The following is a 25,238-nucleotide window of genomic DNA, read 5'->3' as shown; positions in this document are numbered from 1 at the left end:
ATCTCACTATAGGGTTGCAGCGCCACCTGGAGGACGGAGGGAAAACTGCAGTGCTGGATCCCAGGGAGGTGAGTAAGCGCTGGGCTGCTGCAGATCTCCTTGGCAGCATGATTTTTCCAGGTTTTAGGGTTTGAAAGGGTGCAAAAACATTGTACCGCTTTTAGACCCTAAAAGCCGGACAGAATCATACCATCAAGGGGGTTAAAGACCTATTCTGAGAAATAACATAATTTCCGTCTTCAAACCTTTCTGTACCAGCTGGTGGTTTTTTGTTTTTTTTTTGCTGGATTTCAAGCTATGATTGGCTCACAGTAAACACAGGGTCAGGAGTCAATAAAATCAGCTCCTGGCTGGAGTATGGAGCTTAGCTGAGCTGAGTGAGTGGCCTGCAGCAGCGGCAGAGTGCTTGGACCGTGCGGCAGGACAACATGGCAGAGAGTAATTGAAATGGCAAGGATAAGAGGCAGTAAACGCTGTAGATTTCAAGTACTGACATCCAGAAGAAGTCAACCTATTAATTTGTTATTGATGCCTGCAGGACTAATAAATGTAGGCTACAAGAGAGGCGTATCTACAAGGGTACAGGTATGGCATGTGCCAGAGGCGCCCATGGCACATGCCATGCATGCACCTGTACTGGAAGCACTGCTCCATAGCATTTTGGGTGTTCTCCAGATAAAAACTAGAATCTATGTCTATATGGAGGACATCCTGCTGCCTGGATATAGGTTTTTTTTTGGGGGGGGGGGGGGGGGGGGGCGGAGCAAGCTTCCTAATTATTTGGGGGATATGTACAGGCTCACCTATTGCCTTTCTTAATTCTTACAGGCCGTGCTTTACTTTAACCAATTCAGCTGAGACTACACCCAAGGCCAGATTTATGCTCTTTACCGCCCAGGGCCATAGTCACCAGCCACCCCCCACCTTCAGTATAGGTAGCAAGATGCCCCTCCCCCCTTCCCTCCAGTATAGGTAGCCAGGTGACCGCTCCCCCCCCTTCCCTCTATTATAGGTAGCCTGATGAACCCCCCCCCTCCTCCAGTATAGGTAGCCAGATGACTCCCTTAATCCTTCCTTTTCCCACCCCCCTTTCAGTACAGGTAACCAGCTCGCCTTCCCACTGCAGCAGCCATCATTGTCACTCATTTCTCCACTTCCTCTTCATTTCCGTCTTCAATGCTGCCCAAGTCCATATCCACCAGCCACAATGCAAACGTGCGCAGAGAGCAAGGTGACTGCTACACAGGAGGCTAGCAGCAGAGTACCGCGGTCAGGCACTAGCCTGATCTCCCTGCATTGCAGCAATTGCAAGCTTGCAAATGCTGCACCAGTTTAGCCTGCTGCTTTGATGCCCTTTGCTCCTGTGGTGCCCTTGGCCATGGCCTAAATCCGGCCATGACTACACCTTACATTTGTTGAATGGTGCCAATCAACCCCCCCTCCCTCCTTCCTTGGGGCAGATTTCAGTCTTAGCCATAGGCACAGTTTTTCCTAGATATGCCTCTGGGCTACAATCTTCTAATTCACAAGATTGGGGAGTACAAAATGTAACTGGGGCACCAAAATAACAGATAAAGGCCATGCCCACACAAAGCTATCCTTCTCTGATCTGGGAGAAGGTTTGTAGGCGGCACTGGATGCTTCTGCTCACCGTACGAGTTGCCATTGATGGAGCACTTGTTGAAGGTCATGATGTTCTGTGTCAGAGTCCCTGTCTTGTCAGAGAAGATGTATTTGATCTGCCCCAGCTCCTCATTGAGTGTGGTGGTGCGAGCCTCCGCGGGGGTGTCCTTCTTGGGGTAGTACATCTTCCTGTCCCAGTTAATGTAGTAGCTGTTCCCCAGACGAATGATCTCAACGCTGCAGGTAAAAATCAAGACACATACTGAGATTTTGCAACTTATGTTTTAATGAGTAGCAGTGAATAATGTCCTTCATGCCAGGCTTCTTAGTGTGTAGGAACCCTCTATATGACTACTACGGTTTCAACACTCGCCTTACCTGACGTAGAGTGAGATGGGCACCACAGTGTTCAGGATGATGACGTACGACCAGAACATGAGGAAGCCTGAGAAGGCAGCGTTGTCCACACCTTCCGGCCACGGGAGATACACCTGGAAGTAATAGCCTTGCTTGGATTCCCAGATCCCATTCCCAATAGCCAAGATGATGCACATGACGGCCAGGAAGACAAATATCTGGCAAGAAACAGGAAGCATTATGGACTTGGCAGTGCAGGTGGGACAAATTGGCCCATAGGCAATTCATTTTTACACCCGAGTTATCTCCTAGGTTATAATTCTCATATTCTCTTAAAAAAAAAACTTTGAAGCAGTTTACAATCAAAAAGTAACCAAAAGTTGATGATACATACGATCAAAATTACACTGATATATTTATACGTGTAAAAATATCACATATGAGGAAACTCCTAGGAGGAAAAGTGAATTGCATATGGGCCATCTCATTCAACATTTTTTTATTGTGAATTGCTAGTTTACAACAACTGAAGTGAATGTCAACTTCTCTTTTCAGGTGCACACTCAGAAACAAGTGTATCTGTGCTCCTCTGGTAGCGACCTTCAATAGGGGAAGGGCGGGCGCCAAGGGACATGGTCAAATCAAATACAAACCAATGCTAATCCTTTGCACCCAGAAAAACATACACCCAGCCCAGGCCCGGATTTACCTCACAGGAGCCTGTAGGCACAGATGTCCTGGCACCTTAGACTCCGCCCTCCATGAATCTATAAACACCTCCAAACTGCGCCACACGTGTGCTAGCTGTCCCAGCTGTCACTTCTCCCTTACTTCCCTTGCCCGTCATAAGCAGGGCTGTGAAGTCGGTACAAAAATCTTCCGACTCCAACTCCTCAGTTTCTGAAACCACGACTCCGACTCCAACTCCGACTCCGGGTACCCAAAATTGCTCAGACTCCGACTCCTCGACTCCTTAGTCTAATACTTAACAGGGCTGTGGATTTTGTACAAAAATCATGCGACTCCGACTCATCAGTTTCTGAAACCACCAACTCCGACTCCAACTCCGGGAGCCCAAAATTGCCCCGACTCCGACTCCACAGCCCTGGTCATAAGTAGCTACAGGCACCCCTTAGTATTAGGCAGCCAGGAGTAACCTCTATATTAGGTAGTCAGGGTTGCCCCAAGTATTAGGAAGTTAGAGGAACCTAAGTTAGAGGTGTCCCTGAATGAAGGGAGATCTCATCAGTGGATTGTAGAGAGGTGGATGAGTAATCTCCCATTTAAACCTCTGCTCAGGACTCTGCATAGGGAAGGAGAAAGGGAGGCACTAGGGGGAGGAGAGTAAGCCGCCTTTCTATCATCAGGCGCCTGTAGGCATGTGCCTACAGTGCCTTATGGTAAATCCAGCCCTGACCCAGCCTTTGACATGGACAGTGATAAAAACCACTAGGTTTAAAGACAACTTGTTTTCATCTTTAGTCATCTTTTATCACTGTCTGTGTCACAGGTTTCTAAGTGTATGATTTGTAATATGTACCCGGTTAATATTGGCTTGTAATGTATTTTGTTTGGCAATTGCCCCAATCACCACTTCCAATCTAAAATGTCTTTCAAGTGAGTGCAGCTTTGAATCACTACTTTAGGTTACTAATAGGTGAGGAATATATCACCATTATTAAAGGACCACTGTCGAGAAAATGTTAAAATTTTAAATATATGTAAACATTTACAGGTAAGAAGTGCATATCTGCCAGAGTAAAATGAGCCATAAATTACTTTTCTCCTATGTTGCTGTTGCTTACACTAAGTAGTAGAAATCGACAGAACCAACAGGTTTTGGACTAGCCCATCTCCTCCTGGGGGATTACTCAGGGATTTCTTTATTTTCAATAGCACTTAGTGAATGGCGGTTGCTCCATCCAACTGCCAAAAAAGTGTATGGTGAGCAGGGAGGCTAGCCAGTATCTTTGTATAAATCTTTTTCAGGGAGTGTCTTTAACCACCTACCCTGGGGTTTTCCCCCTTAAAAACCTGTCCTGGTCATTACAGTGTTTAACCACTTCAGGACTCAGCCTTTACTCCCCCTTAAAGAAAACCTGAACTGAACATTAAAAGTCAAAATAAACATACACAAGTCATACATGCCTCCTGTATAGTGTACTCATCAATCTATTTTTCCTCTCCTGCATCCTGTTTGTCCACTGTGATCAATGGAATTATCCGTCCTCCATTTTGAAAATGGCTATTACCCCATAACAGCTTCCTGGTCAGCACACTGTTAAACTGTAACATCGTCCACTTGAGCCATAGGGAAACATGGGCACATCAGTTCACCTCTCAGCTGTAACTGACAGCAACTGATGTATAACTGACAGCAACTGATATATTTCAGTTCTGACAAAATGTTGTCAGAACTGGAAGGGATCACTGGAAGAAGAAAATGGGGAGCTTCTGAGAGGAACTGATGGCAAGGTAACTATGTAATGTTAATTTGAAGTTACCTCATGTGTTTATTTTAAATAATTTTACTCAGTACAGGTTCTCTTTAAGGACCAGCACTGATTTCTAAGATCTGTGCTTGGTGGGCTCTACAGCCCCCAGCACAGATCAAATACCAGGCAGAGCGACCAGATAGCCCCCCTTTTTTCCCCACTAGGGGGATGATGTGCTGGGGGGGTCTGATCGCTCCTGCATGCGTGTGGCTGGCGGGGGCACCTCAAAGCCCCCTCCACCGCAGGATTCCCCTTCTCCCTCTCCTCCCTCACTGCCCCGGAGATCGGAGGCTGCACAGGAACGGATCTGTCCTGTGCAGCCTCTAACAGGCTCCTGCCTGTCATGTGACAGCGATCCCCGGCCGCTGATTGGCCGGGGATCGCTGATCTAGTACAACGCTGCTACTGTTAGCAGCGTTGTAAAAATGTAAACAAAGCGGATTATTTCCGCTTGTGTTTACATTTAGCCTGCGAGCTGCGATCGGCAGCCCGCAGGCTATTCACGGAGCCCCCCGCCGTGAGTTGATAGGAAGCAGCCGCTCGCGCGAGCGGCTGTTTCCTGATTAATTAGCCTGCAGCCGGAGACGCAGATGTGCGTCGCTGGTCCTGCAGCTACCACTTTGCCGACGCGCGTTATGAGTGCGCGGTCGGCAAGTGGTTAAAGTATGATCCTAGTACAATGTATGGCGACAATATATTATTTGGAAACACTGTTACTTTATAAATTATGGGCTTGTAATTAGGGATAGACACAAAACTGAAAAAAATGCACCTTTATTTGCTAATAAAATATTGGCGCCAAACATTGTGATAGGGACATAATTTAAACGGTGTAATAACTGGGACAAATGGGCATATAAGTTACATGGATTTTAATTATAGTAGCATGCATTATTTAAAAACTATAATGGCGGAAAACTGAAAAATAATGTTTTTTTTTTTCAAAATGTTTCCCTATTTTCCCATTAAAACACATTTAGAATAAAATAATTCTAGGCATAGTGTCCCACCTAAAGAAAGCCTAATTGGTGGTGAAAAAAACAAGATATAGTTCATTTTATTGTGATAAGTAATGATAAAGTTACAGGCGAATGAATGTAAGGAGCGCTGAAAGGAAAAAATTGCTCAGATGCTGAAGGGGTAAAACCCCTCAGTTGAGAAGTGGTTAATTGATGTGGGACCCAGAGCTAGTACAAGGTCCTCCAACACCCAAGGCTGAGACACCAGAGTGCGCCCCTCCATCCCTCCCACCCCCAGCCGTCACACACTGATTGCTATTAGACTAAGAGGCGCCACAGGGCCCACAACCTCCCCAACAACTTAATCTCTAGTTATCTGGCTTGACGTCACTGCTATGTATCCCCTTTTCTTATTTCTTTCTGCTTCAAACACAATAGGGGAATGCTAGCTGAGTGATTTGTGCGCCCCCCTCCTACACTGCGCCCCGAGGATGGAGCCTCTCTTGCCTCTGCCTCAGCCCTGGTGGGACTTTTTAAACCTCCATCCCCCTCCCCCCCTAGTTAGCCAGATGTGCTCCTTTATATCCCCCCTCACCCATAGTTGGCCAGATGTGCCTCTGTACTTCTCCCCAGATGTGCCTCTGTAACCCCCTTACGCCACCCCACCTCAGTGAGCCAGACGTGCCTGTTAATCCCCCCCCCCCCATAGTTAGCCAGATGTGCGGTTTTTTATTACCCCCACCCCCCCATTCATATCGAGGTGTGTGCCCCTTTATCCCCCACCACCCCTCCCCCATTGATAGCCAACTGTGTGCCCCTTTAATTTGTGTCCCCCATGGATAGCCAGGTGTTGGCCCTTTAAGATAACCTTCTCGCCCCCAAACGCCAGGTGACTCCCCCCCCCTGCAGAGTTGGGTGCAGGGAAGCATTACAAGCAACAATCTCTCACCTGACTGTGTTCCACCGGCGATCGCGATCTCCTCCCTGCACTACCACTGGAAGCCTCACTAGGTTGAATGATTCGGGTCCCGGCTTGATGATGTCATCAAGCCGGGACTTGATTCATTCAGCATAGTGAGGCTAACAGCGGTACTGCAGGGAGAGGATCGCGATCGCCGGTGGAACAAGGTCAGGTAAAGATTGTTACATTAATCCTCCATGCTGCCCGATCGCAGCACAGAGGGGGTTATTACAGGGGATCGGCCGGAGGGTGGGAGGATCAGAGCCCCGGGAAGGGATGCCTATGTAGTGTAGTTAGGGGGTGGATGGTTAATGAGCCCATGCATGTGCTAGCATGCTCACTGTGCTCAGTGAATGAAAGCAACTTATATTCACGTCGGGTGGCTTTCAGGAGCCACTTGCAACAACGTGAATATACTGTATGCAGGAGTGGTTAAAAAGAATAAAGGCTATGCTGGGAATCCCCCATGGAGAGATGGACTAGCCCAAAACCTGTCAGCAATGTCAGAGTTCTACTACCTACTGTAAGTGACAGCAACATAGGAGAAAAGTAATTTATGGCTCATTTTACTCAGGAAGAAACACACTTCTTATTTGTATGTGTTTATATATACTGTATATATATTTTAAATGTTAAGATTTTTGTGACAGTGGTCCTTTAAGCAGACTGCCCCTTTAAATATGGCTTTTAAAGAAGAATTCTGCTTGCTATGACTCAGCATGTGATATCAGGATGACACCTACCCACAGCACAAGGATATTCATCAGACGATCAATACTGGTCCTTTTTAGAGTGGTCCGGCCACTGTTCTGCATCAGCTTGGTGTCCGGTCCTGTCAGGAAAGTAATCATTGCTTTAGTGATTAATCAGTAATGTTAGCTTGCACCTACTGTCTAGGCTATGGAGAGGGTGACAGGAAATTTGGGCGCCAGAGGCACTGCAAAAGTTTGGGTGCCCCCTAGGCGCTCATCCTAATTAAGGAGAATTTGGGCACCAAGGCCGCCTGCTATTTAATTGGTTGTGGCAGGTGCCCAAGTTATCCTTAAAGTGAACTTGAACCAAGTAAAATGATTTAAAATTATCACATGAAGTACCTGCAAATGAATATGACATACTTACCTCGCCATCAGTTCCTCTCAGAAGCTCACCATTTTCTTGTAATAGCAATGATGAATTCCAGCTCCGACTAGATCAGCCTTAGGGCCTTTTTCCACTATATCAGGTGCTGTCAGTTATAACTGAAAGGACAACTGACATACAAGTCCCTGTTTCTCTGTTGCTCAAGAGATATTACTGGTTAACTTAGTGCTGACCCGGAAGCTGTTACGGAGTTATCGCCATTTTTAAAATGGAGGACGAGGAATTCCATTGATCACAGCGGACAAACATGACGTAGGAGAAATGAAAGAGGTTGACATGCCTCCCGCAAAGCTGTGTACCCACCTTGCGATTTTTCTGATGATTTTCCCAACGATCTGCTATTTTAGTTGAGCGACGAGCGACAGTTTACACGATCTTGCAACGTGGGTACACCGCTTAGTGTCACACGGCAATAGCAACCGTCACGGTGGATCGGATTTTTAAGATCCCTGACGACTCCCGTGCAAAGTACCACGACTGTTTGAAGTCTCGTCGTGCATGCGGTGTAACATTGAGCATACCCGCCGGACAAGAGATGGATTGTCAGAACGCTTGTCGTCAGGGAGATGTCTCTGGATCCATCTCCCTGCATTGCGAAGTGAGTACTTAGCTTAAGAATCCCGTGTGTATATTTATTTTGACTTATTTTTTTTAGTTCAGGTTTGCTTTGAGTGGTGATATTAACACGTGTGCCTATAGGGTGTCCAAACTTCCCTGGCACCCGATGGTTATTAAGTACATCGATGAAGGCCCTGCTGTTATCTGTGGAGGTCGGTGGCTAGGGTTAGGCATCGGAGGGGAGGTAGGTCTGAGTAAGGCAACAGTGAGTGGGTGGGGGGGATTGATTAGGGTTAGGCATCGGTGGGGGGGGGGGATCGTCTAGGGGATTGATTAGGGTTAGGCATAAATAGGGGCGGGATCAGTTAGGGTTAGGCATTGGAGGGGAGGTAGGTCAGAGTAAGGCAACAGTGAGTGGGTGGGGGGGATTGATTAGGGTTAGGCATCGGTGGGGGGGATCGGCTAGGGGATTGATTAGGGTTAGGCATAAATAGGGGCGGGATCAGTTAGGGTTAGGCATCGGTAGAGGGAGGGCTCGTGTGAGAACAGGGTTAGGTTTAGATTAAGTTTTGCAATAGTAAAATATCGGTAACATTTACATATAATTACCACTGGCCAATAGTAGAATATGGGTATTTTACCAATATTCTACTAGCGGCTTTTTCCAGCACCCAAACAACAGTGGTGCTCAGTTTGCATGAACACATGGGGCTTGATTCACTAAGCCGTGATAATTCATATCATGGCCGTTTTCATGCGCATTTTCTCGAAATTTCGCAATTGCGTGCTAACACGAAAATGCGCACGAAAATGGCCGTAATATGAGTTATCACGACTTAGTGAATCAAGCCCATGGAGAGAACCTATCTAAGATCGAAAACCTGACTCTGACCTGCAAAGATGACCATTCCAAAGCACCACTCTGTGTTTCTGAGGGTGCAGCCACGTAGCAGGATCTTCCCGTTATCCAGGGCGTACTTCTCCCCCTGATAGGTCAGCGTGCCGGTGAAGGTGTCCAGACGGTTATTGGGAGCCTCACAAACTACTTCACCTGCATAGACAGCAAGACATTCAAGTAATTTAAGGGAGAAATTCAAGAATTGTCCTGTTTAGTTGAGAAGCTACTGAAATACCATTTCTCTTTTAAAATGTAGCTCGGGTAGGCAGGGACGGATCTAGAGGGGGGGGGTCGCAGGCGGGTCTCTTGCCCCTGGCGCAGTTTGTTGAATTCTTAAAAAGGCGGCAAAATGAATGGCAGTTTAGGCGCCAAAACCTGACCTTGTATATCCAGTGATAGAAGGGCCGCACTCCAAAGCGAGTGTGTGCTGGTGCCAGACTTCCAGGCTTTCAAATGTCATACAGGAAGAAGAAGTCCGCACACAGACTTATAGAACAACCAATGTTGCGTTTATTGTTCCATCACATCAATGTGCCATACATGTCAGACCCGCAAGGCCGACGATCGTTTCGGGGCCACTCAGGGTCCCCTTTGTCAAGGCAATCAGCAGAAAAGACATTAACCATTTTCTGCTGATTGCCTTGACAAAGGGGACCCTGAGTGGCCCCAAAACGATCGTCGGCCTTGCAGGTCTGACATGTATGGCACATTGATGTGATGGAACAATAAACGCAACATTGGTTGTTCTATAAGTCTGTGTGCGGACTTCTTCCTGTAAAACCTGACCTTGCCCCAGGCGCAACTTGGTCTAGATCCATTCCTGCGGGTAGGACTAAAAAAGCAATAAACTAAAGTAGTGTACACACACGTATTACCGTCCCTCAGGTGATAGTTTGGGGCGGAAGTCTGTACAGACACAGCCTGTAGGAAGGGAGGACAATGGTCTTGGCCGGTGCTCACATGAAATGATCCGGCAGTCCTGATCTGTTGCTGATTTAGTTGGGAGGTGGGGGTATTTTGTGGACTATGTCACACACTAGATTCTCGGAAGACGTGGCAGTTACTGACTAAAGCTGACTATAAACAATATATATTTTTTGCCCATGATAGCCTTGGGTGGGAGTTTAGTGTGTATAAAGGACTCTCCCAATGTTGTTGGCCTTCTCTTCAGTTGATCGGTATGTTGGGTTGCTCTTGTCGACCTCTCATATCTTTCTATTGTAGTGTCCACAACAGGGCTCCGCCGGCTTTTCCTCCCCTTCCCCCTTCATAAAATTGTTTAACAGATGTCTAAGCAACATGCCTGTGCAACAATCACTAATGATTTTTTTGGGACAACTTTAATAGGTAGATGGTTTATTGTTTGGCCACCTTAGCAGCCCTTTAGTAGTTATGCTCATGACATCTAGAGATACACAGACAACCAATACAGGCAGATCTTTACAAAACGCATTCTTTGTATGATCATCATACCATCAAAATTTGACAGCTGGTTCAAGTCCTCTCCCATGTCTCCCGTTATGGTCAGAGACTGTTTAACTTTCAAGTTGGTTTCCCTGAAAAAAATCACATGAAGTGAGACGATTCTGTCTGGATAAGAAATAACAGAACTACAATATGATTTATATGAGGTAGAGAAACAGGAAGCATGGGTGCAACTATTACCACCAGAGCAGATACAGCAGCTGTAATGGGACTCTGGAGCACAGACTGCCCAATGAGGGGTTCCTCTTTTTGTTATTCTGTTCATGGTGAAATAGTTGCATTACTACTAACTGTCCTCCAGGTGTAATTGGGGATTTTCATAGTCAACAGTCGCTAATACAAATAAAGGGCTTATGCTGGGAATACACTATGGCTATCATTCATAGAAGTGCTGTCGGTAAAGTAAATCCGTGCGGGGAAACACCGCTGTCGGTATTTCAGCCTTCTGGGTGGTCATTCATAAAAATGTTGCCTGTTGCGATAGGAGTGCGGAGATATCCCGCTGTAGGCTAGCGTTAGGCTGTCGGTAGGCATGCGGAAACAGGAGAAGCTGGCAGAGTCCCTCCGTGCGGTGTTCTCTCTGCTGCTGCTTGGGAGGTCTGTCCCATTCACTTACATGTACTCCGCATGCCTATCGCTACATCCAGGGGAGCGGTAATCCCCATCCGCATATCGCTTGCGTTAATTTTTATGAATTGACATTTTGTTACATTTCCGCATAGAATCACCGCACAAGGCAGTGATTTATCGCTCTGCTCGGGAAAGTCCGCTTCGCATGCGAAAACAGCCTTTATGAATACACATTTTGCTCAGTGCTCGGTAAAGTCAGCTGTTTTTAGCATTTCCGCATGCGGGAACGCTTTATGAATGATAGCCAATGAGTTTTTTCAGCAGATTTACTAGCCGATCGATTTTCCAATCGATTTTCTGATTTTTTTTATTGTTTTTCTGATCGATTTCTCATCACTTCTATGAGGAAATCGATCAGAAAAACGATCGAAATCAGATCGGACCTGTCGGAAATTATCTATCCAGCCATCTATCTACCAAAAAAACTCATTGTGTATTTCCAGCATCATACTCCAGGGACACACTGAGCACTAATGCAGAGTTTTTATTATGGGGGTATGCTGGTAACTATGGGGGTATGCTGGTTTGCTTTTATGACCACAATAGAACAGCAAAGAAAATGAGGGGAGTTTTGGCACTTACCCATCAAGCTCGGCTGTCTCGATATATATCAGACTGTTGGGTTCACTGCTGGACAGTAACAGCAGATCTGCCTAAAGACGAGAAAGCAGTGAGGTCCTGTACATAGCAGAGGCTGTAACATGTGAACATATAGATCTTTAATAATTAAGAGTTATTTTAAAGGGAACTAAGCACTCTTTCTTTCCCTGGAATTTGTAATAGCTGCCATGTTCCCCCTCCCCTTCTCACTGTCCTAATTTACAGAAGTCACAGATGCTATCTTCACACATTCCCCCTAGATAACCTCTTTGAAGCAGTTGTCCTAATTACCCCTCCCCCTTGTTGATGAAAAAGTTTTATTTACTTCTTGCTAATGAGTGCAATAAAACAATTACTTAAGTCATTAGCTGCCTGAAATCTCTGTGGATGGTTTTGATGGGCAAGCCTGCTGAAGTAGGCTAATAAGATCTCTGCTAAACTTTAAATGTAAAAATAAATAGTAAAATTGAAGGTTTCTTTAATAATGAGACATAGTGTTTGCATGCATTTTTAATGTGCTATTGAGATACCCTGGGTGCTAAACATGGTGCTCGGTTCACTTTTTAAGTACATATGAGAGGAATATGGAGGATGCCATTGCTGGTCTACTTCTAATTTATGTAAGCCCCATTTATAAAGATAGCCATTCATGGGTAGATAACAGTCTAATAAGGTGGGTCAAAAACAGCCCAATATGGTGGGTTGATAACAGCCCAATACGGCAGGTTGATAACAGCCCAATACGGCAGGTTGATAACAGCCCAATATTGTGAGTTGATAACAGCCCAATATTGTGAGTTGATAACAGTCCAATATGGCGACGGGTTGATAACAGCCCAATATGGTGTGTCGATAACAGCCCAATATGGTAGGTCAATAACAGCCCAATATGGCAATCAGTTTATCTTGCCATATTGTTGAGGGATTGTTGAGGAATTGAATCTCGACCACATTGCCCACTCAACCATAGTTAGCAGAATATCCCCTGTAAAGTGATTTTATTGCTGGTTGGAGGTAAGAGACTCACCGTTACAAAGTTATTGTTTTCTAATTTGATGATGTCGCCGACCTGCACCTTCATCCATTTCTCACTGGTGAACCTGCGGGAGAGGCACAAGACCAGGAGACAGAGCTTAGCAGAGCTGCATGCAGGAGTTCAGACACAAAAGTGACACAAAGTGCAGCACTGTAACTTATCTGTTGGAAAACTGAAACTTTTTTTTAAAGGTGGCAATACATGAATCAGCAAAATTGATACATTTTACTGTATTCCTCAATAAAATGGGGAAAGGGGGGGGGGGGGGGATTTGAGAAAGAAAAGAAACGATACACTGACAACGCTAGTGAGCGAAACCAGTTGGGCAGGAGACCAGCTGCACCTAACTATTAGAGTGCAGTTTCCTACAATTTTTTTGAATTTTGATGAAATTGGGTTTTAAAACAATAAACAGCCTATACTTAGTACAATCTCTCTCCTCACAGCGTGCATGTTATTGGGATCATAGAGAGGCATGTGCTGTAAAGCTAAGTACTCAACTGACGACCCAGGATGATGGACCCTAGCTACGTCCCCGGACGACGAGCGCTCCTCGATCCATCATCCTGTGATCGTGTACAAACTGGAAGTCAAGCGATTGCGGTACCTTGCACAAAGTCGTCGGGGATCTTAAAGATCAGATCTGCCGTGACTGTTGTTGTGCGATGCAAACGTAGTTTGTGTAATTTCGCACCTGTACCCAAGCCATGAGATCGCGGAAACAAATGCTCGACGCTCAAATAATTGCACTGGGAAATGTAGCCTGGCATCTATTTATCTTTGTGGTCACACATGATTGACTCACTCACCAGCTGAATCAACAGAGAAGAGGAAGTGCGTATCCCAAGTCAGTTTGGTCCATGAAACAGATGTTCTGCCCACCATTTTACTGCTGTACCTTCTTTACCATAACTCCCAACTGTCCCTTTTTTGGAGTGACAGTCCCTCATTGGGAACCCAATCTCCCTGTCCCTCTTTCTCCCTCATTTGTCCCTCTTTCAGGACTGATATACAGATCTTTGTAAATATAGGTATTTATCCACTGAAATTTTTTTTTAATTAACTCCAAACTTTGTTCCTATTCTTTAAATTTATATATTTCATATTTTCTAAATGTTAATATGAAAGAAAACTAATGATGGGACAAATGGACCAGCTGGTTTGAATGATAAAACTACATCTTTTGCTAATGAATTCTTTGTTGGTTGTTTGTGTGACTAAGGGTATGGCAGGGGCATGCCTGGAGGTGTGACAGGGGCATGCCTGGAGGTGTGACAGGGGCATGCCTGGAGGTGTGGCAGGGGCATGCCTGGAGGTGTGACAGGGGCATGCCTGGAGGTGTGGCAGGGGCATGCCTGGAGGTGTGACAGGGGCATGCCTGGAGGTGTGGCAGGGGCATGCCTGGAGGTGTGACAGGGGCATGCCTGGAAGTGTGACAGGGGCGTGTTTTTAAAGTGGACCCAAATTAAAAATACAAGATTTCAGAAATAAAATCTATTTTCTAGCTTATTATAATAAATAGCAGCCTTTTTTCAGCTGCATGATGACAAATATAAAATATTTTACATTTATTGGAGGAACCCCTCCCTTCCTTTTATATTTCCGGGACAGAATCCGGCAAACTGGTGGAGTAGGAGGTGTCCGGCAAAGGAGGAATTGCTAATGGCTGCCACCTGTATAACCCTAGTTATGAAAAGAAAAGGGTGAAAAGCATGCACTGAAATGGCTTGAAGGAGTGTTAATTATCTTTGTATGTGTCAGAGTGCTGCAACTAAATATTTTACATTAAAAAAATGTTTGGTTTGGGTCTGCTTTAAGTGTCTCTTTCTTAAAGTGGACCTGAACTCAGAACTCCTTTCTGCTCTAACAGATACACAACAGAATAATATCCTTTAAACAAAAAACATTTTTTGTTACATCTTTTTGTTAAATCCTAAAATAAATCTGCACAGTTTCTACTTTCTGATTCATGGAAGCAGACATATTGTTTACAGCCAGTGCTTTCTAATGGGCTTTTTTGCCATAGGCAGTCATGTGACACAGGGGGGAGATCAAATTGCAACTAGTGATTAGACACAAATAAGAGGGAATTACACAGGCTAAACTCTCTAAATACATATAGTGTGCATTTCTGCTATGTTTTCCTTGTGTCCTGTGCATAAGTTCAGGTTCACTTTTAGGCTAGGTCCAGACTAGGTCCATTTTTCTAAACTTTTTTTTTCTTCCCCCCGTTTTCCCTTAAATATGCTTTTTTTTGTAGCATACGTTTCCAGTCCGTGGAAACGTATGCCCAGCCGTTGGGGGAGAGGCAGCTGCCATGCTGGAGGGGTATAGCAGGCAGGAGGGCGGCACTGCAGGTAGTGACGCGGCGAGCGGAAGTAGAGAGAAGGTAAGCTCCTTGCTCGCGCATACAAACATTTTAATTACTTTTGCGCAAACTAGCTGGAGGGGGTAGCAGGGACGGGGGCCCCAGGTGAGGGGGGGGGGGACTCCCCCCCCCCCCCGTCCTGCCTGATATACTCCTCCAGCATGGTGGCCCCCCTCTCCCCTCACAGGCTGTGACACAGAAACGGTTCCGTTTCTGTGTCCAAATCTGCCTGTGTAGAGGGGGATCCGTTTTTCCGGTGCCTGCCACTACCCGCGTGTATCAGGATCCAGATCCGTTGTGTGAAAATGCAGCAGATCTGGACCTTCCATTCAGGTTTTAAAAACAGGTCCCTGCAAATGCAGACAGATCCGCTTTTTGTTTGGGTGAAGACAGCTGCTATTTTTAACATTGCTATCAGTGGCTCCGGTTTTCATCAGGTTTTAAAAACGGAGCCACGGATACGTTTCCGTCCGGACCTAGTGTGGACCAGGCCTAACTCAAAAAGTTGGAAGGTATGTATTTACATTGACTCATCAGCCTGATCGCGATAAGAATTCGCTTTGTGCAGTTTTGGATTTAGTTACTCTGACAATGGTTAATTTGCATATATTCAGCAGTGATGCACTGGGAGACATCTCAAGCTCACTCCAACCTGAATTATCGCAAATTCTTTCTGTTTTAAGAAAGCAAACTCTTGTTTTCCTATATATTCATAGAGGAATGAACATACGTCATACTCACCCTCCTTTGCTGAGCACCTGCACCGTGCGATTGTTAACTTGATTGTCACTTTTGTGTCGGTACTGCAAGAAGAGAAACACACAATGATGTATTTTATACAGAAAGAAAAGGATGTAGAGATGTCTTACAGCAGCCGTACCCAACCTACGGCCCGCGGGCCATTTGTGGCCCGCGAAGCCAGTTTCTGTGGCCCGCGCGGTGTCTGCCTGCGGAGGGGGAGAGGATCGGGTGGTATTGCGTAGTATCGGCACTCGGCAGGACGCGCATACACCAGCGTGTGCTCGTATTTAGCCCCGGGTAGCGCTTGGATAGTCAGAAAGCCTCGCTCATTGGTTACTGCAGGAACCTTCCTCCAATAGGAATCAGCCTAATTCCTATTGGATGAAGGTTCCTGCAGTAACCAATGAGCAGGGCTTTCTAACTATCCCAGCGCTACCCGGGGCTGAATATGAGTGCACGCTGGTGTATGCGCGTCCCGCCGAGTGCCATACTACGCAATACCACCCGATCCTCTCCTCCTCCGCAGGACACCGCGGGCAGACACCGGGGCACACGCTGTGACAGCCCCCTCAGCCCCACACACTATAGGCCTCGTGTGGGTAATTAGGTCTCTGTTCCTCCTCAGCAGAGCTGACAGCCTCCTCAGCCAGCACACTACAGGCCACTCTGATACCATTGCTGCATTAATCTGCCCTGTGCATACACCCAGGTACCGTACTGGACTCTGATACCATTGCTGCATTAATCTGCCGCAAACTTCTCATTAAGAAAATGTGCATCAAATGGTGAGTACAACAATTCTTATATTGTCGTTTTCTTTCCATTTCCAACACCATGTTAACTGTTACTAGAAAAACGTTAAAAGTTTTACATCAAAATTTTGTATGCATGTGTTCCGGCCCTCGAGATTTTTCTTGATTTGAAGTTCGGCCCTCAGGCCAAAAAAGGTTGAGCACCATTGTCTTAAAGCATATAGACTTCTGAACTTAAAGAGGAACAGTAGTGAAAATAACGTAATGACTAAAATTGCTTATTGTTTACAATACTCATTTATAGATTAATTAGTCAGTGTTTGCCCATTGTAAAATCTTTCCTCTCCCCAATTTACATTCTGAAATTTATCATTGGTGATGACATCTTTCTTAGCAGCTGGACAAGCGCTAACTTCCCACAATGCAACGAGGTTCACAGACAGCAAACTGTCAGGACCATGACATCACACTGTGGGAGGGGATTCACCATTCTCATATCAGCCACAAAGACCCCTTGATGATCCATTCCAGAAAAGGTAAAGATTTCTCATGGGAAAAGGGGTATCAGCTACTGATTGGGATGAAGTTTAATCATGGGTAAGGCAGGGAACACACATGACTGTTTTCATGCGCGCTCTTTGCACAGAACCCCCGGGGAGGGGGGCTCCCGGTAGCCCGGAGATCAATGAATAGGAACATAGTTCCCTTTCATTGATCTAAGTCCCCGGACTCCCTGGCAGAAAAACCGACTGCTTCTTATCATAGGCCGCAGTCTTTCTGACAAAAAAAAAGTTTCCTGTCCTCTATATGCTTCCTGGAAGCGAGCACTTCGCTTCCAGGGCTAAAAAAAATAAATATAATTGTGGCCATCTTGTGGCCAAATAGTATACTGCATCTACATACATTTTTTATAAAATAAACCCACATTATTACATTTAACCAAAAATTACCCAATTAAATTTTTTAATGAAAAAAAAAAATTACAATTAAAAAACAAAATATAGTTACCTAAGGGTCTGAACTTTTTTAATATGCATGTGATGATGGTATATTGCGAACATTTTTTAAATTATAAGCTTGTAAATAGTGATGGAGGCAAAACTGAAAAAATGTACCTTTATTTCCAAATAAAATATTGGCGCCATACATTGTGATAGGGACATAATTTAAATGGTGTAATAACCGGGACAAATGGGCAAATAAAATACATGGGTTTTAATTATGGTAGCATGTATTATTTTAAAGCTATAATGGCCAAAAAGTGAGAAATAATGATTTTTTTCCAATTTTTTTCTTAATATTCCTGTTAAAATGCATTTAGAAAAAAATAATTCTTAGCAAAATGTACCAACCAAAGAAAGCCTAATTGGTGGTGGAAAAAACACGATATAGATCAATTAATTGTGATAATTAGTGATCAAGTTATTGGCGAATGAATGGGAGGTGAAAATTGCTCTGATGCATGAAGTGAAAAATACCTGTGGGCTGAAATGGTTAATGTGTTTTTTGCACGCAGACATTCTGCATGATGACTGCACATTTTGTCATTTTTCTGTATCAACTACATTAGCTACTGTGAAAAAATGTGTGCATTTTTCTGCATAGAAACAATGCACTTGAGGCTTAATTCACTAAACCGTGATAATTGATATCTCGGCCGCACTACCGTTTTAAAACGCTAGTGCGGCCGTGATATGAGGTATCACGGTTTAGTGAATCAAGCCCTTGGTGTGCAGAAAACGTACACAGAAGAACGCATGCAGAAAACTGAAAGACAAGTGTGTTGCCTGCCTTAAAGTGAACCTCCGGACTAAAAATCTACTCAGCAGAACTGAAAAGGCTTGGTGTTTCCTTAACAGTTTCACAGCATCAGAACTTTGTTTTTTCTTACCAATGCATCATTTTTAGCTGCATTTTTACCTAAGCTCCACCCATCAAAGAAATTATTCACGTTGCCTAGCGACTGGGAGAGGTGCTCAGCACACAGGACAGTTGGAACTGTGTCTGATGCCCCCTGTCACCTCCTTTCAACCAGAAAGATGGCTTACCTCATGAAATCAAACATTTGCCTGTTCTTTTCAAACAGGGTGGTTAAGAGATTATATTACTTATCTATTTTAATTAACATAAGTAATGTAAGTTAATGACAGTATGTTTGTTTAGGCTGGAGTTCCTCTTTAAAGTTCATCTTTAAAGTGAACCTGAAGTGGAATTTCAAATAAAAAAAGTTAGATACTATACTTACCTCAGTAGTAGCAGTAAGGTATTGTACCGTGTTAGCCCGACGAAGGCTGCAAGGCCGAAAGCTCGCTTATTCTTATTCTTTTTAGTTAGCCAATAAATGGTATCATCCTGATTTAAAACTTCATACTTACCTCAGTAAAGGGAAGCCCCTGGATAGTCCAGAAGCTTCTCTCACCCTCTTCCCGCCCACAAATCCAGCATAGGTATGGTACCTCCATGCTGGAACATCGAAGTGGAGGGAATCGGGGGAAGGGAAGCCTCTGTAGGGTCCGGAGGCTCCCATCTACCCAGGTAAGTATCTAAATGACTGTCTTTTTTTTCTCACAGGTTTTCTTTAAAACCTTTACCATTAGTTGCTGTAAACAAAGTTGGGCAACGATTTGCATTAGAACGCAAATTTTAATGCATGTGCGAAAATGTTCAATTTTTCGCAAAAAATAATTGCGAACCCTGCCCAATGGGAAACATAATTTCAACCTAATTACTTTGTTGTTATGGGCATGTAAGACACAGGCCTTCCACAATGTTTCTAGCAGAATCCGGCAGAAAGGAGTGTTCTGATTATCCATTTGTTCAAAATAAGTAATAATAACTTCTAAATATTCGAGGTGCTAGGTGGGAGTTTGTGAATAATCTGTACTCCAAGCAGAGCCAGGTTGCCATGGTTGCAAAGAAGTGCAATTTGAGCTCACTGTCAGTTCCGGAAAATATTAGCTGGCTGCTGATTCAAATGAAATGATAATTTCCTATAACGTTAAAGCTCTGGAAGTTTCTGTGGCGCTAGCCTCGTTTAGAGGACCTTGCAGGAAACCTCGGAGGGAACAGTTCTCCAATCACAGAACCCTCTACTGCATAAAGCATTGTGATTGGCCGAATAGTGTGGTCGTAGTTTACTATTATTATTGGAAACCTATCCACCCAATCATGCAGGTGGAATTTCCCTATGTGGTTTCCTGCTGGGTCCCCTAAAGTAGACTAACACCGTTTCTGTTTGTCAGTTTGCTCACTGAGGTGGATTGTGCCTGGATGGTGATTGTGCCCATAACCTGTAGGTAGATACGGTCTTTATGAAAATCAACCAATTAAAACTCAGTTCACCGGTAACTAGTAAAAAAAGGCTTTACTTGTGCACTACCATGAGGTAACAGCAATGCAGCAATCTGACATCTCACAAACAGGAAGAAGCAACTAGAAAGTTACAATAGAGTAGAGTGGAACATCAGCACATTACGCTGAACAAAACGCTCAATGCCATCTTGGGGCCATTTAGCACATAAACAGCTTGAGCATGAATGCTGTTGCATATTCTAACAAAAACAGTTAAAAGCCTTGTGTAGCAACAATTTATATTTACTAAAAGTTTGTAAAAACTGAAAGGGGAATATCAGTTGGGACAGATAGGAAAACCTGCCTGACTGCTGAAATAAAAATATACAGATATATCAGTGCCTCCCTACACACAGCTGTCAGAATCTTAGTAGTTTCTTACAAAGTCATCAGTGGCATCTTTCACAGCCGACACGGCAAGCACCAGAACCAAAGGGACCACCGTTGTAAACCAGGACAGGGAAGAGACTTGTGGAATGAGCTACAGAAAAAAAAACAGATTATGCATGGTTATTACATACAGCGCAATGATCTCAGACAATAAGTGCTCCCTGCCTGGAGGGGGCGATACATACTCTTGCAGCAGTGGTAGGTTTAAATGTATTTGTTAAATATATATTTTTAAAAATGATTTAGGGCTCTTTCACATCGCAGAACGCGTGAAATAGACTTGCATGTTACCTTTCTAAACGCAAACTAGGAGCGATCCGTCAAAATGGATGGATAGATGAAAAGAATATATTCCAAAATTTTAACTGGAGATAGTCTTTCTAAATGGAATTGTAATGGAATTGTTTCCTCGGTACTCAGTCAGAGCGTATGCTGGACAGGTTCATACTCAGCGCTGCGTAATATGTTGGCGCTTTATAAATACAATAAATAAATAAATAAATACTAAAGGTGGCCGCAGACAATACAATAAATGTTAGATGCACCCATATTTTCATTATAAGGCTAGGTTCACAGTGGGACGTAGCGGCGCTGCATTATAAACTCTTAAAACGCAGCTAACCACACTGCTTGGTGACGTTCACACTGCGATGTTTGCATTGCATGGCAACGTGTTGCGTTATAGTAATGCACTGCTGCAGTGCGTTACCTGTAAATGCAAACGTGTACAGGAAAGCGTACTTTTCATTGCCTGTATGCTTTACTGTACCTACTTAATGCGACGGTAACGCAGCGTTAATGTGCGTTCCCACTATTTTGTTGTGTTGTAATGTTGCGTTGCAACTTTACAACACAACGTCCCACTGTGAACCTAGCCCATACATGTCAAACTTCGGCCCGTGGGCCAAATCTGGCCCTCGGAGTCATCAGATTTGGCCCTCTGGTAGTTTCCCCACTTTGCATTATGTTTAGCCCACTTAGGACCACCAGAGAGGCTATACTGGAGGGTAAGCCCTAGATAACCAGGGAAGCCATATGGGGATGGGGAAAGCAATAGACACCAGGAAACTGTATTGGAGAGGGAGGGGCCCACTAGACACCAGGAAACTGTATAGGGAAAGGAGGAGGCCACTAGGAAACTGTATAGGGGAGGGAGAAAGGACAACTAAACATCAGGTAATTGTATAGGGGAGGGAGGGGGCCGTTAGACACCTAAAAACCATAAAAGGGAAAGGAGGGGGGCTATTAGACACGAGGGAACTTGATAATGGAGAGAGGTGGCCAATAGAAATTTAGGTTGGGCCACCACTTGGTCCCAGAGCTCAATTTCGGCCCACATTGTATTTGAGTTTAACACCCCTGACCTAGCCTGAATGAACAGCTGAATAACAAAAGTGAACATTTTGTTTTGTCACCTGTAGGATGAGGAGGAAGACGAAGTAGGCGTTGGCCACCCGCTGGAATTGCTCAAAGAGGTTGAGAGGGAGGAATGTGATAACGTTGTATTTGGAGGTCTTGATTGCATTGGTCTGCAAAAAAACAAAAGAAAAACAAATACTTATTGTTACTCTTTTATTAATGTATTAGTTTATTAATTTACTTATAAAAACTAGGCCCATCAGAACTGGAAGAACAATCTAAAGCGACAGGTGAAAATAAGAGAACTAGTAATAACAGAAATACAGACTGCTAAAGTTTTGTTTTGAATATTGTTTATTTAACCTCTTGCGGACGGACGGCTCTGGAATATAACCGTCAGTGCCCTTTTAAGCCATGTGATTGGCTCACAGCAATCACGGGATCCGGGGCCCATGAAATTGACAGCAGAGTGAGCGGGTGCAGTGATGTGGACAGCGGTGGGAACGGCAAAAGCGAGCGATGCAGGTGATTGAATTCTATGCCCTGGCAGGAATAACAGCTCCCATACAGGGTGTAGATGTCAATCATGGCGGCCCGGAAGCATGTAACAAATCTTATAACACAAAAATAAACATAGAAAATGTCAGAAGAACTTTTCCTTAAAGTGAACCTCCGGACTAAAAATCGACTCGGCAGCACTGAAAAGGCCTAGTGTTTCTTTAACAGTTTCACAGCATCAGAACTTTGTTTTTCTTATCCAAGCCTCATTTTTAGCTGCACAGAAGAAAACTGCCCGGGCTTTTTTCCCCTGATGCTGTGCAAAGCATGATGGGATTTCTGATGTTGTTGCTCTCGTTCTGCTGTTTTGGTGCAAATTTTTTTATTTTTACATTTTGAATTTGACATTTGAAGCCTAGCGTGTGCAGCTGGGAGGGGTTATCAGGACACAGGATAGTTGGAACTGTGTCTCCTGCTCCTTGTCACCTCCTTTCAACCAAAAAGATGGCTGCCCTCATGACAAAGATGGCAGCTCCCATGAATCACAAACATTTGCCTGTTCTTTTAAAACAGGGTGGGTAAAAAATTATATTACCCATCTATTCTAATTAACATAACTAATGTAACTTAATGACAGTATGTTTGTTTAGGCTGAAGTTCCCCTTTAAATAGATTCCAGGCCCTATACACACAGGGGAAACAGGAACAAGGATTAGGGCAAGCAATAAATGTGTCACAACTTCAATTCCAAGGAGCACTAGCAATGACCTATTATGCAATTCCAACCACAGAATGCAAAGAACAGGTAGGGGAACGGATTAGGAGAGAAGGGGAAGGAGGAATCAGGACTGTGGTATTTAACTAGAAACAGTTACATCTGTAATATTGTTTTCTATGACAATCTTCTTCAGTAAAATCAGAATAGAGTATGACCATTACATTCAGGAGAGGAGATCAGTGTTGGAGTAGGAGTTGAAAAAGCTGAGGAAATCCACCTGCTGGCCAAGCAGCAGTAATCAGGTGCTCACAGTGAAGACTTGCTGCAGGTTTCTAATGGGAGTGATAACACAGGGTTTCTGGTGCTTGGCCAGCAGGTGGATTTCCTCAGCTTTTCCACTTCCCAGTCCGACACTGTGCAGGGGTGGGGACTGTCAACAGCAGGGAGGACAGTCACATGGCAGCAGTACTGTGTAGAGTGCATACAGCAGGGTGTATTGCAGGGATGGGGGACTGTAAGCAGCAGCAGGGAGGACAGTCACATGGCAGCAGTACTGTGTAGAGTGCATACAGCAGGGTGTATTGCAGGGATGGGGGACTGTAAGCAGCAGCAGGGAGGACAGTCACATGGCAGCAGTACTGTGTAGAGTGCATACAGCAGGGTGTATTGCAGGGATGGGGACTGTCAGCAGCAGCAGGGAGGGCAGTCACATGGCAGCAGTACTATGTAGAGTGCATACAGCAGGGTGTATTGCAGGGATGGGGGACTGTCAGCAGCAGGGAGGACAGTCACATGACAGCAGTACTGTGTAGAGTGCATACAGCAGGGTGTATTGCAGGGATGGGGACTGTCAGCAGCAGCAGGGAGGCAGTCACATGGCAGCAGTACTGTGTAGAATACATACAGCAAGGTGTATTGCAGGGATGGGGACTGTCAGCAGCAGCAGGGAGGGCAGTCACATGGCAGCAGTACTATGTAGAGTGCATACAGCAGGGTGTATTGCAGGGATGGGGACTGTCAGCAGCAGGGAGGACAGTCACATGGCAGCAGTACTGTGTAGAATACATACAGCAAGGTGTATTGCAGGGATGGGGACTGTCAGCAGCAGGGAGGACAGTCACATGGGAGCAGCAGTACTGTATAGAGTGCATACAGCAGGATGTATTGCAGGGATGGGGGACTGTCAGCAGCAGCAGGGAGAACAGTCACATAGCAGCAATACTGTGTAGAGTGCATACAGCAGGGTGTATTGCAGGGACGGGGGGCTGTCAGCAACAGGGGGGCAGTCACATTGCAGCAGTACTGTGTAGAGTGCATACAGCAGGGTGTATTGCAGGGATAGGGACTGTCAGTGCAGGAAGGGCAGTCACATTGCAGCAGTACTGTGTAGAGCGCATACAGCAGGGTGTATTGCAGGGATGGGGACTGTCAGCAGCAGCAGGGAGGACAGTCACATGGCAGCAGTACTGTGTGTAGAGTGCATACAGCAGGGTGTATTGCAGGGATGGGGACTGTCAGCAGTACTGTGTAGAGTGATTACAGCAGGGTGTATTGCAGGGATGGGGACTGTCAGCAGCAGGAAGGGCAGTCACATGGCAGTAGTACTGTGTAGAGTGCATACAGCAGGATGTATTGCAGGGATGGGGACTGTCAGCAGCAGGGAGGGCAGTCACATGTCAGCAGTACTGTGTATAGTGTATACAGCAGGGTGTATTGCAGGGATGGGGACTGTCAGCAGCAGGGAGGACAGTCACATGGGAGCAGCAGTACTGTGTAGAGTGCATACAGCAGGGTGTATTGCAGGGATGGGGGACTGTCAGCAGCAGGGAGGCAGTCACATGGCAGCAGTACTGTGTAGAGTGCATACAGCAGGGTGTATTGCAGGGACAGGGGACTGTCAGCAGCAGGAAGGGCAGTCACATTGCAGCAGTACTGTGTAGAGTGCATACAGCAGGGTGTATTGCAGGGATGGGGGACTGTCAGCAGCAGCAGGGAGAACAGTCACATAGCAGCAATACTGTGTAGAGTGCATACAGCAGGGTGTATTGCAGGGACGGGGGGCTGTCAGCAACAGGGGGGCAGTCACATGGCAGCAGTACTATGTAGAGTGCATACAGCAGGGTGTATTGCAGGGATAGGGACTGTCAGTGCAGGAAGGACAGTCACATGGCAGCAGTACTGTGTAGAGTGCATACAGCAGGTTGTATTGCAGGGGTGGGTACTGTCAGCAGCAGGGAGGACAGTCACATGGCAGCAGTACTGTGTAGAGTGCATACAGCAGGGTGTATTGCAGGGATGGGGACTGTCAGTGCAGGGAGG

The 25,238-nt window shown here is 45.2% G+C and overlaps 1 protein-coding gene across 5 annotated transcripts in view; it reads right to left on the bottom strand.

Annotated features, from left to right (window-relative positions):
- LOC137531647 (phospholipid-transporting ATPase ID-like) overlaps nucleotides 1-25,238 on the bottom strand; it is a 240,948-nt gene that overhangs the window by 56,414 nt on the left and 159,296 nt on the right. For all 5 annotated transcript variants that reach the window (XM_068251600.1, XM_068251614.1, XM_068251623.1 and 2 more), the window contains 10 exons: nucleotides 21,760-21,873; nucleotides 20,337-20,435; nucleotides 15,852-15,913; nucleotides 12,734-12,806; nucleotides 11,689-11,759; nucleotides 10,465-10,547; nucleotides 8,986-9,144; nucleotides 7,139-7,227; nucleotides 2,002-2,198; nucleotides 1,652-1,860 (listed from right to left, as the gene is read on the bottom strand). In XM_068251600.1, the coding sequence (XP_068107701.1) occupies nucleotides 1,652-1,860; nucleotides 2,002-2,198; nucleotides 7,139-7,227; nucleotides 8,986-9,144; nucleotides 10,465-10,547; nucleotides 11,689-11,759; nucleotides 12,734-12,806; nucleotides 15,852-15,913; nucleotides 20,337-20,435; nucleotides 21,760-21,873 (1,156 nt within the window). The remainder of the gene's footprint in view (nucleotides 1-1,651; nucleotides 1,861-2,001; nucleotides 2,199-7,138; nucleotides 7,228-8,985; nucleotides 9,145-10,464; nucleotides 10,548-11,688; nucleotides 11,760-12,733; nucleotides 12,807-15,851; nucleotides 15,914-20,336; nucleotides 20,436-21,759; nucleotides 21,874-25,238) is intronic.

This window comes from Hyperolius riggenbachi, chromosome 1 (genome assembly GCF_040937935.1).
Source record: "Hyperolius riggenbachi isolate aHypRig1 chromosome 1, aHypRig1.pri, whole genome shotgun sequence".
NCBI lineage: Eukaryota > Metazoa > Chordata > Amphibia > Anura > Hyperoliidae > Hyperolius > Hyperolius riggenbachi.
Note: the sequence above shows the minus strand (reverse complement) of the source record. Positions and strands in the feature narration are given on the sequence as shown.